General features: G+C 40.3%; 1 protein-coding gene across 2 annotated transcripts in view; it reads left to right on the forward strand.

The window, feature by feature from the left end:
* Tox3 (TOX high mobility group box family member 3) overlaps positions 1-2459 on the forward strand; it is a 102635-nt gene extending 100176 nt beyond the window's left edge. For both annotated transcript variants that reach the window (XM_047529601.1, XM_047529602.1), the window contains exon 7: positions 1050-2459. In XM_047529601.1, the coding sequence (XP_047385557.1) occupies positions 1050-1802 (753 nt within the window). In that variant the 3' untranslated portion in view covers positions 1803-2459. The remainder of the gene's footprint in view (positions 1-1049) is intronic.
* Positions 2460-13118: the final 10659 nt, after the last annotated feature.

A 13118-nucleotide genomic window follows, 5' to 3' on the forward strand; every position in this document is an offset into this window, starting at 1 on the left:
CAATTAGTAAACCAAAAATGTTTCTAAAGTTGTAAAGTGCTTCAGTTTAGTATCTCAGAGGAATCTAATTATGTTTTCTTATAGACCAAGTGAGCACTGGTATAAATAATTATGAAAACACAGGGTTTTGAAGTGTTCTAGTAGTGGTCGTTCTCTGGCGGTAGTAGTTATTAATTGATGAAAATAGGTGACATTACCAAGTGCCTCCCAAGGGCCAGGCACTGTACTAAATGCTTAACACATGAGCCAATTTTATTCCCATAACCTCTACACAAGATCAGTGCCCTATAATTCCATGTTATAGATAAGGAAACTCAGGAATAGGTGGGTGAATTAAATGGCCCAAAGTCACAGAATTGTTCAGTAGTAGAGCTGAATTTGAACTCAGGCAGTCTGCCCTTCATTACTTTTCAATGTATAGTATCTCAGTGGCAAGGTAGTATGGACTTAAATACTGAAGAATTAGTGTTCTTAAATACATATACCTGCCCTCTTTTGTTACACAGTAGTGTCGTGTAACTTCCAGCTACAAAGCAGAGTGACTTATAAAGAAGCACTTATCTCTGAGCATGCCAGTTAGCTGGCTGGTTCTTCAGATCCAGCCCTGCTCTTCTGTCTGGGGTCAGCCTGCAGGTTGCTGGGGAGGTGGTGGGAATCGCGTGCATGCCTGTCGTTGACTGACTGGCATGAGTGGGCTCTTGAAGGGAGCAATTGAGTCAGGTGTCTGCCCTGCCCATGGTGCTGGTGGGTTCCAAGAGAGCAAGTGGAAGGGTGCAAGGCCTTGGGGCCTTAGTGTGGATCTTGGACAGTGTCTCTTTCATTCCATTCTAGTGACCAAAGCAAAGGCACAAGGGCAGCTTTGACTCAAGAGGTTGGGGAGTTTGACTATGTCCTGGAAGAGCTAAATAGTCACATGACAAAGGCCGTGATAGGGAGGCATGAATAATGGTGGCTGTTTTTTAAGTTAATTCATAATGCTTAAAAATATGTAGATACTGCGGCATACTTGTATATCATAACATTCTGGAATTTTCTTCCCCCAAATTCAGGCTGCCGCTGAGTCAGCAGAAGCCCAGACCATTCGTTCTGTTCAGCAGACCCTGGCGTCCACCAATCTGACATCCTCCCTCCTTCTCAACACTCCACTGTCACAACACGGAACGGTACCAGCCTCACCTCAGACTCTCCCACAGTCGCTCCCTAGGTCAATCGCTCCCAAACCCTTAACCATGAGACTCCCCATGAACCAGATTGTCACATCAGTCACCATCGCGGCCAACATGCCCTCGAACATTGGGGCTCCGCTCATAAGCTCCATGGGGACCACCATGGTTGGCTCAACAGCCTCCACCCAAGTGAGCCCTTCGGTGCAAACCCAACAGCATCAGATGCAATTGCAGCAGCAGCAACAGCAGCAGCAACAGCAGCAACAGATGCAGCAGATGCAGCAGCAGCAACTCCAGCAGCACCAAATGCATCAGCAGATCCAGCAGCAGATGCAGCAGCAGCATTTTCAGCACCACATGCAACAGCACCTGCAGCAGCAGCAGCAGCAGCATCTCCAGCAGCAAATCAACCAACAGCAGCTGCAGCAGCAGCTGCAGCAGCACATTCAGCTGCAGCAGCTGCAACACATGCAGCACCAGTCTCAGCCTTCTCCCCGGCAGCACTCCCCTGTCACCTCTCAGATCACATCCCCCATCCCTGCCATCGGGAGCCCCCAGCCGGCCTCTCAGCAGCACCAGTCGCAAATCCAGTCTCAGACACAGACTCAAGTATTATCACAGGTCAGTATTTTCTGAAGATGCAGGCGGCAGTTGGATTCGCGTGCCGAGGAGAAGGGCCAGGAAGGGAAGGCATACGGGCTGAAAGGCGGAAGTTGGCGCTGGTTATGCAGAAATGTGTAACAGATCAAACGGTCCTCTTGAGCGTCTATTAGATAGGCAATAAGAACTACAGTGTAGCTGGGTCCCATCTCTTAGCTGACTATCAGTTACTTCATTTTTAAACAAGGAAAGCTGTGCTCTTTTATGTGATGCCTTTTTTAATTTATTCAGGCTATACCTACAATATGTGAATCAAACCGTTCAATGAATTCTGGGACATACTGATGACTGTAAACTGGCCTCTCTGAGTCACAGAAAATGGCCTTATTTCTCCAGAAGTGAGTAAGCCACACTTCTAGGCTATTGAACTTCCGAAGCCCTAAAAAAAAAATGAATAAAATAAATAAAAAGCACAGTTGTAACTACCTGAAATATGAAGATCCAGTTTCATACAAACCTTTGTATGACGTAAATAGTTGATGGCATTTTTTTTGTCATGAAAAAAAAAATAATGTAAATCACAGACTTTTGCCAAAGCTCTTATTTTTTTTCCCTAAATCTCTCCAGAAAAAAAAAAATGCAAGTGATTAAATTCAATTATTGACTCATTTCCACTTTTTATCCAGGACTTCTCCAAACAAGCCACAGTATATGTTGTAACAATATCTATGACCACTGTTAGCCCATCCCATTCATTGCAATTAGAAGAGAAGAAATGTGAATACTATATTCCGTGTTTTGAGTGACAAGTTTCGAAAAATAAAAACACTGTATTTTTAAAAGGGAAATGCACTTAAATGAAAACAGTTATTACAAAAGTTAAGATTTAAAAAGAAAAAGCAAGAGTTTTTATTATGATGTAATACCGGTAGAATATTTAAAAGGCACACTACATCTGAATAATCAATGTAAATATTTTCTTTCAAAGTTGTAAGTTTTCATATCATGTGTTGTAAAGTTTTCCTAAATGAGGCTTTAACGTAAACACTGGTGACATAAACCATTCATTGCTACGTTGCTTATTGTGTTTTTATGCTGTTTTATACTTTTTTATGAGTTACGATAGCAGCGATTAAGTTGTTTGTATTTTGCTTAACTGAAACAAAATGCTTTTATCTTGCTATAGAATAAACACATTTCAGTAAAAACTGTGGACTGTATTTTGATGCAACAACAAGGAAACTGTTCACTTTTCAAATAAAATGCTATGTCAAATTTCAGTTTTGTTTCCTTGAATACGTGTAAGATGGGGAAACAGGGCACAGGCCCCGTTTATTTGCACCCCGACTTCATCTCTTCATTTTCATTTGGAAACGTGATATTCATTCGAGGCTAAGAGTTCCGATTGATCAGCCTAAAACAGGAGTCCTTAAACAATATTGGAAATATTTTTGTAATATCTCTTTTCGTTAAGATGCAAGCACAAGGTAAATAGAGAAAAGCAATCATCTTCTCTTTGGGGGCCACCACTATCTGGCATTGTGTTGTGATTGCTATTAAAATGGGTGGTGAATGCTAATTTTAAAGCCAAAATAATTATTTCAGTGCCCATTTCTTCCCCCTTTTTTGCTCTATGGTGGCTTCTCTTTGAGAGCCGTGTGACCACTATCCCCAGTTGTCTTGCATGATTAATTACAGCATCTGTCCTGTCAGAAGCTATAATGAAGAGGTCTTGATAAAAATTGCAAATTACCACTGGCAACAGTCTTAAACTGCTTATGATAAAATGAAAATTAAAAACAGCAAGTGTCAACCCTGACCAGAATCCTAATCTGGAAAAACGAGGGGGTGTGTGGTGCTGTCCAGAGCTACCGTGTGCAAGACATTCAAAAATCAGAGAATATGGATTCCGCAAAGTTGTTGTATTTCAAAGAATATTTACTGTATGTTGTGGGTTATGAATAATGAATTCAGCTTTCAATATTTCATAATCCTCGGGTACTCTGTATTATGTACAAATATTGAACAGCAAGAGATTCTAATTATAAATTTATAGATTTCTTGCCGTGGAAAAATTTATGTCTAAATTGAAGCTTTTCATGAGATGTATTAGTTGACAGGTATCCATGTTCAAACAGTCTTCGGAAGATGCCTAATCACATCTACAAGGGGGCATTCTATTCCACAAAGAAACGATCTGCTTGCCTCAGACCCATCAGAAGCAGAGCTGATGGTAAAAGATTTTCTGTGAATCGAAACTAACATTACATAACAATAAGAACCATTTTATATTCTGTTGTGAAACCTTTAGACAAATGTCTTCAAAATTAATTGCCAAACTACATGTGACAGTAATTGTGTATTAGTTCTATAATTGTCATTTTGAAAACCCATGAAGTATTGCTTGGAAAAAAATGTCACTAGTGATAAGACTTAATTGCAAGTGAAGTCTGTTTTCAACTGTTTGCAGTTAGAGGCAGGTGTTGTAACATCTATTAAATGATTTTATAAATCTTAGGTTTTATCACATTTGATTAAATGCTGCTAAACCACTGACGGTCAATTCCAGGGGGGGGGAAAAAACCTGATACTTTAATTACTACAGTTTTAAAAATTAATCACCAGGCAAAATTATGTATTTAAAATGTCAAAAGGCTTGAATCATGAAAAGAATCTCCCAACCTTTTTACCAAATTATTTTTCTCAGGATTCACAAAAGCATATTATGAATTAACTAGTATTTTAATTTATGCATGTAACTGGTTTCTATTCCTGAGATTTAAGTAAGTCCTTGGTGCACCTTTTTTTTTTTTTTCCTGTTACAGATCAGAAATAAATCAGGGTAATGAAACGTAGGCATGAGAAATGTGGAATCTGATTGGTACAGACCTCTTAAGTGGTATGTGGTATATAGACATTAAGGGGTCTCTCCTCTCCCTGCCACCTCCATCTCACATACACCTCCCCTCTCCCCTGCAGTGGGGACATTATTTTATTACTCTTGGCTAAACATGTTCCTTTTTTTTGCATTAACCTATACTGCTGTATGATGAAAGAACGTAAGGAGTTTTCATTTTTAGCTGACACGGGGTCATTAGTTCCTGACTCAAAGAACAAAAGCTTAAATGCCTTCGTGCAGCATAATTTCTGCAATATATTACCACCTGATGGAGGCTCGAAGGCTTTCTAGACAGATGGATTCATATCTCAAGTTTAAGTAGGAGTCCTCCGCTGTGTCCATTCAGCGGGCTTTAGACATCTGAGTGGTTTCTTTCCCATTTCTCACTTCATGGAACATTTTTCAGCACTGGACTTCAATCTAACCTTTCCTCCTCCCCCCCACCCCCTTTGTTTGGCTTTTGTTTTGCAACAGCTGTTATTATCGTTTTTGGTCAGCTGTGATTGCTGGAGGCAAAATAGGACCAGATGGTGTTTTGCTATGCATGAATGGAGCGTTAGAGGAGTTGGGATTGAATAGGCCAACTTTGAATGGTGTCTATGCACCACCTGCCTGCCTTAGCTGTGGTGTACACATCACAGTAGCATGATCCGTCTCAGACCTACTAGAATCGGATGGGAAAGTGGAGGGCTGGGTGGATTTTCCCCATATTTATTGATCTTCCATGCACTAACAGAATAATGCAGTGTACAGTCAATTTGAGTTAATTGGATATGACACAGCATGGACATGTAATCTATCACTGTAGAATCCTGGTTCACTTTAAGGATTTCACTGCTCCCTAAAACATACCACATAACCCCCCGGCCTGACACACACACGAATAGTACAAATTAATGGGCTAAGAGGCACAAGTTAAAAAAAAAAAAATAGCCTGTCTTAGATAGACTAAGTACCCTATGGTTGATGTTTGGGGAGGGAAAAGAGATTTTTAAATGTTATTTGTTATCAGCCAATAGGGCAAGGTAAGAAAACTTGTAATTCTGATATAAAGAGAAAGCTATTGATGTGGTCCTTCAAATATTGCAAATATCCTTAAATTTATAAGAAATGGGTCTCTCTAAGTAAACCACAGATATACAATCAGCCTTGAATTCTCTATCTACTCAGTTAGCTTTACTGACTCTCTGAACTGACCACAAGGATTAACACTTTCCGGAATGCTAAAGCTGGCGAACGGGTTTAACTGGCATCAGTTACAATCCTACAGGTGTGTAGGTTGTGTGCATCAGTGTGTGTTGCTAAGGAAAAGCTTCCCCATCCCATAGACGTGAAATCAGATATGCAGACAGACAGCTCCATTTGCCTAAGGCCCTAATTACTTAAATTTACTTCTGCAACATGCAAAACCAGGTGATAGGTCCCAAAGGAGGAGCAAAAATAAATAGGGCCTTCTGTTTACTTTGTTCATGCTTGAAATTTTCCTTCATCAAAGTTTATAAATAAAATTTTATTAAAAACACAGAGCTATCCTTCATCCGAGGAGTTTTCGTTTTTTACTGGGGTAGAGAGGATACCCACTAGACAGAATGATCAGTGTGCCAACAAGAAACACAAAACAAATTTGTGTGGAGGGTGGAGGAGTTGGGTGTGTTAAATCTGAGAAAATGAGCATGCATTTAGGAACGGGAGAGATTGCAATTGGTTAGGGGTCTTAGAGAAAGCCGCATGAAATTATTGGCGTTTGAGAAGTGCCTTGAAGATTGGGTAGAATTTCATTCAGTAGGCCAAGATAGAAGTCCTGTCCTGGTAGAATTAGCTAAGGAGAGGGCTGGGGGAAATCAGTTCATGTTGAAAGTCTGGGTACCTCAGAGCTACAGTAGAGAATCCAGCAAAATTGAACACAGTCCTTTTGCAGAGGTGAATACTTCCCAGAAAGTACTGAAAAGGAAGTTTGAGGTCAGATTTGTGGAAATCATTAAAAGCATGGAAGACCTCCTAGTAAGAAGGTATGATCAGAGTTGACTGAATGCATGAAGGGTTTTGTCTTCTTTTTTTAGAAGTGAATACTCAGTTGGCACTGAAAGCTGAAAGAAAAATGGAACAAGATCCCCCCCTTGAAAAAGTACCTCAATATTTGATTATTCACATGCATAAATAAAGCCAGGGCTTCGTGTTCTCCCACACACTTGTCCATCTTCCTGGTGCAAGAACTCCATCGAGAAAGCCAAATCCAGGCATTTTGGGTGGCAACGGTAGAATAAGCCTTATTCTGACATTAGCATCAAGAGAGACATCATTTTCTGCATTTCTGCTGTGAAAAGAAAGCTATTTTCACCACTGGTAAAAAGTACCTCTCGGTGCTTGAACTCAAATGTGATGAATGATGAAAAGAAGCCCTTGCTTTGTTGCTGAGTAAAACCTCAGGCAGCGCTGGGAGGGATGTTGGTTATGGTCTCAATTTAATTTCAAAGAAGAATCTTCACAGATAGGAAACGTGAATGTGGATGCACACTTCTTAGCAAAGGAATAATGCTCTTTTGTAAAACATCTCATTATCCCCACCATTTGTATAGCACTCTGTACTTTTCAAAGCCATTTTCTGTGGATTACTTTGTTCCTTTCCCTCTCTAGATGGGGCAGGAGTTAACCTCGTGGAACTAATTAGGAAACTGAGGCACTGAGAGTTGTGACTTACTCCAACGTTTTTGTTTAGAGGAGCCACAGTTGAACTGAAATGGAAACTTGCGCACTCTAGATCTCCTGTCATTTCGTTTGCTTTCAAATATGGGAATGTGTATGACATATATTGACATATATTTTTATGTAATTGTGCATAGGATGTGTAACTGTATATGCTCTTGCTTAGTGACAGAAATCCATCGCAGTGCTAAACTGGGGCACTAATCCATGTTATCCTCATGTCTACGCAAGCAGTAAACCCAGGTGAGTGCCACCTAATCCACGTTCCTCAATGGGGCATAGTGCCACCTGGCACTCGTTTGGGGTGAACACTTTCCAGTCTGATTGTTTTCCTTACCACAGTCTCTCTGTCATTATTTTGCATTCAAGCAAACAGCTTTGACTTGCGTTCAAGTTTTAGGACCGCAGGGGCCACGCAAGTGCCAAGGCATGATATTGAACTACATCTTTAAAACACAAAAAAGTTTCGAGGAAGACTGAGATGGGTGAGCATCAGGTGGGTGTGTCTCGCTATGCATTATGTAAGGGATCCAGTGAACAGATCCAATATGGAACACAAAGACAACAGAGGGAAGGTGTCTCTCTAGGGGTCAAGGAGTCTCAGTCCTGCACACTGCTTTGTGACTTCCCAGTCTTTCTGAGACCACGTGCCCCTTCTTGGGAAGTGGGGTGTATCCGACCTCAGGGAGCCACTTGTCAAAGGAGATACTTCCCCTGTCAATAAGATTGTATTATTGTCTTAATTTTAAATAAAGCACTAAAGCTTACATCACAAATGGTCTCTTGCTCAGACTGAGGAAAAGCGGATGATAAATCTAAACTTATTCACTGGGAACACCAGGCAAGCGTGAGTATTCTGGTGAACAAATATTTTGGGGTTTTCATTTGTAAGGTATTTAAGGGACTTACCCAGAATCAACAAGGTAATGGTTATTTTGAGATCTAGGTCTTAGGCTTCTTTTCAGATTTTTGCCCTACTTTTTCTTTCCAATCAGTTTGCCTGTGTCCAAGGATATATTCTGAGAAAGATGATTTTGATAACATTCCTTGTTATATGTCATTGCTGTCATCCCTCCGACATGCAAGAGACAGCCTTAATTTTCAGTTTGTCACAATGAGCGAAAATGATGCCACATCCTAAACCTGCCTTAATTGGTAATTTGCAAATTTGATACAAGATCTTAGTCCAAATTACCCAGGCCTGCTGTTCCAACCCTCACCCTTTCTGCCCATTCTTAATCCGCTCTTCTATAATTGGTATTGAGTACGTGGAATCCCAGGAGACAAATAACAGCATCTGAGGAAATTACTTACATACAGTCTGACCTCTTGTGTGCTTTTTGGATGCCAAATTAAGACATCCATCTTTGAATGTTTGGACAGTTACCTGGAAGGACTGGCACCATTTTGTCCATAATAACATTTTTATAAATTGTCCAAATGCTGGCATACCTAGCTTGGAACTTTTTAATGATGTTCAGAATATTTTGGCCAATGAATATGAGCATGGCCACAGTTCTTTCCAAAACAGAACCTCATTCCATGGGGAAACGCAGTATCCGTTTGTGTGCAGCAAATAAAATCAGGAAAAAAAAAAGACGGAGTACTGTTTTCTCATAACCGAACTCCTAAAATCATGATTGGCAAGGAGATCAGGACTTCTGTCAGGGAAAACTTTCAAAATTGAAATATGCTAAAATTTGACAATGGCGTTTTGCTTTTAGATCATCAAAGCCCAGAAATGTGTTGCTTGGGCTCAATTAACTGCTAGACACAAGTAACCCATCAAAACAGAATGACTTTAGAGAATGGGTACAAATCATCTTTCTTGGATTAGGTTTACTCCTGCTAAGAAATTGGTTTATTTACAGGTTGTGTCTGGAGTGTGTTTATTGCTAGAAAAGTACTTATTTTGTCTGTTGGGAACAAAATATGTGTTTTGTTCAATTCTTCTCCCTAGGTCAGACTTGAGTAGGTTAGGTCGTGGTTGTCTAAGGAAGTTTAAATTCTTGAACCAAAAAGTATTCAGAGATGAGAGTCATCATTTTTAAAGTTGCTATTCTCTTTAATTGTTAAAAACTTTTCACATGGTAAGGGGCCTCTTCAGGGGGGAAAGCTTCGTTAGGGGATTTCTAGAGGAGGAACCTGGTACTCACAGTTCTTGCTAGCATCAGGAAGCACTATTGTTGACCAAACTAAAGTGCTTAAATCTCCACTGTGCATGTAGAAATTCAGCAGAATTCTGTAGAACGAAGTGCACTTGATGCTAAATAGAAACTGCAGAGGTGGGTCAACCTCTGGGTACCTGGGTCATGATTCCTGCAATGAGTCTGAGCCATACATGTAACTAGACTTTAAGTCAAAGACACAGAGCACAGTCTGAGAAGATCATTAGAATCATGTGACTCTCAGGGACCCAGGAAACAGCTATGAAACTGCTTGGCCCGGAATTAATAAGCTACATTTTGCAAACCTGTGTTCTTACAGCAACTAAGAATTTTATGTTTGATACAGATGGTGTTTATGTAGAGTATGCGAGCTCAGCGTGAGAAGTAGTCATAAAACAGACTGGGGTTTGGTATAATTATTCACAATTACTATTGTATAATTGAATATCATAACTATTATATAAAAAATATTTTAAGAAGTAGGCTCTGTTCATACTTCCAACAGTAATTCTTAATAATAAGAGACATATGATGTAAACATCGTAACATATTTTATGATGTTTACAAACTTATCCAAGGTTTGGCAAAGGTGCAAACAAAAAGTCTGGGTTCTCTTTCTCACATTCTCAGGAAAACCAGTTGAGTAACAAACTCTCTTTTTTAAGTCACCTGTAAGACTTCAGGAGCCAACCTCATCAGGCCACCCCAAAGAACGGATGGAGGTGGATAGCAGGATTTTAGCAATTACAAAAGAGAAAAGAAAAATGAATCTGTTCCATGGAGAGTACCTGGAACTTTCTCCAAGCCAATGAAGTTCCTTCAGGCCAAATTGCAGCAATTAGCACATTAGCATAATGCTTATTTTTAATATTTCTGGGTGGAATTGGTGAATCAATAGAATCTGAACATTAAATACATCATCGGTATCTTCTAATGGGAAGAAAAGACACACTTATGTCTGTATCACTGCCAAGTTACAAAACACACAAAAAAGGAAAATTCATTACAGTTTTAAGTGAAACTTCTTTTCCTTTTATTTGTGTGTATAAAACAGGTCTGTGTGCACGAGCATGGCAGCTCCTCATGCAGAGAACAGTAGAGCATTGGAGTGGATTTCAGAACAAACGACTTTAGCGATGGTCCTGTTTCTCACACACATGTAATAAGCATGGAATCAATGCAACTCCTTAGCATCTGTTGCTGAACTTTTGCCTGTGATTCTTGAGGGTAACTGCTAGATTTGATGACTAGAGTCTTTATCACAATATTACTAAGGGGTTTCCATGTACACCGTGTTTGCATTGAGAAGTGAAAAGAGTATCTATTATCTGCAAATCTCACTTCCGTGATTTCTAAAGCAAAGGAGTAGATACAATCCAGATGTCATTCATGCAAGTACATCTCCTGTTCTCATAATGACCACGCCCTTGGATATTTATCTGCTAGGTAAACAATCAGGACACCTTGTGCCTTCACTTCTCATTGGGAAATGAGAGTAAGCTCCCCCCGTTATGTCGGTGACCAGTACTTAATGTTCCAAACCTGGACGGAGACAACCTGTTGTAGATATGTTCCCAAAGAAAATGCCTCCAATGTCCTTCTTGGCCCTGAAGGAAGAAGGGAGTGAAGTGTGGTTTTAGTACTTTTATGCCCAAATGTGTGGTTCCAGCCTTTCAGAGATTCTCAACTGTTACTGCTGTTTCTTCCACTTGGAAGGTGGCCATCCGTGCTCCTGACTCAGTGAGAAAGCAACATACACAATGAACACCAAGATCGGGTTCCCCTGAGAAAGAGAATGAATGCTTGTGAGCAAGGATGCCTGCCTTGGGTTTTACCTACTTGAGCCTGGAATTGCTCACTCTGATTTTTTTCCTAGGTAGAACACAAACATATACATATGTATTTATGTGCTGCTAACTTTGACCTATATTTTGCAAATGTTTTTCCTTTTAAAAAAAAATTGTAGTTGTAGGTGGGACAGCATGTCTTTATTTTATATGTTTATTTTATAGGGTGCTAAGGAATCAAACCCAGTGCCTTACACATGCTAGGCAAGTGCTCTGCACTGAGCTACAGCCCCAACTGTTTCTTTTTGATGGTACGGTCCCTCTTGTTACCAAACTGGCTTAATTCTATCATAGGAGCAGCCCAAGGGACTGTTCATGAAAGAACAGTCATCCTTTCTGATGTTGACCTCAGTATTTAGGATTTGATTTCAAACACCCTAGTTTCCATTAATAGTTCACTGTGAATGCATTACCTATTAATTATTCTCACCTTTTCATGTTTACAAATGCTATGGGTTTTTCTCTAAGCTTTATGAAATATAGTTTCTATTTATTTGACTTCTTATCCTTTTGGCTCCCATGGAGGCCTAACATTACCCAATTGAGACACTCATGCATTCATTCAGCAAATGTTTACATGGTGTTGTGTTCTGCTAGGGGATGTGGTTTCATTAATTCAGGAATATGGTTTCATTAATTCATTTATTCATATGATAGGAATAAAAATAAGTATGGAAGAGTGATAGGGAGGATGTGTGGGTGTATATAAGAGGAACTACAAGTTTAAATAGGGTACTCAAGAAAGGACTCACCGAAAAGTGGCAGTGGGGGAGGGGAGGGCCCTGTGCCTGTCTGGGAACAGATCAACCCAGGTAGAGAGAACCTGAGTGCAAAAGCTCCCTGGCATTCAGTGTGTTCAACAGGGCAAGGCAGCCTATGACTGGAGGGGAACGAAGTGGGGAAGAGCCATAGACAAGATCTAAGTGGGAGGCAGGGAGGCAGGCTGTGGAGGGCGCGGTTCTGAATCTTCACAGGGGATCACAATAGCTGTTCATTTTCATTTTTTCCCCTTAGATTTAATAACAGCATTGTGGTTATGTGGGGGAAAGAAGGAGTCTTTAATTCTTTGAGCTGCATTTTGAAATATTTATAGATAGAATGAGATGATGTCTGGGATTGGTTCCATAATAGACAAGGTGCAGGAAGGAGATGGGATGTGGTGGGGGCAGGATTGGCCCTGGGTTGAGAAGTGTGGGGGCTGGGTTATGGGTACACACAAGTCAAGGTACTATTTGGTCTACTTTTGTGTATGTTCCAAATTCTCCATAATGATCATGTAAAAAAGAATTACCTAGGGAACCTTTAAAAAAATAGCATCTCCAGAAATTGACATGATTGGTTTTGGATGCAGCATTGACGTGTTTGTTTGTTTTAAGTCTTCCCCAGGTTTGCTTAATTTTCTGTTAGTGTGAGAACCACTGGAATAGAGCCTAACGGGTCATCGGAAGGAGCGGGATTTTACTCAGATTGAAAAATGGAGTCTTAGGCATTTTGGGGGTCATTGAGGGACCCAGTCTTACTTACATTTGAAATGGATCATTCTGGCTGTTGGGTTGATAATAAACTAGAGGCGATGAGGACAGAAAGGCGGGGAGATCCATTCAATCACAAAAGTAATTGCGGAAGAGTTTGGTGAGACTGTGATAGAATGTCAGGCACATTAAAAGGTGGAAACTACATTATCATTCCTCCTCACTGTGCCGGGCAAAGGTGAACCTTCCGAAATATGCTCGGC

This window comes from Sciurus carolinensis, chromosome 16 (genome assembly GCF_902686445.1).
Source record: "Sciurus carolinensis chromosome 16, mSciCar1.2, whole genome shotgun sequence".
Lineage (NCBI taxonomy): Eukaryota > Metazoa > Chordata > Mammalia > Rodentia > Sciuridae > Sciurus > Sciurus carolinensis.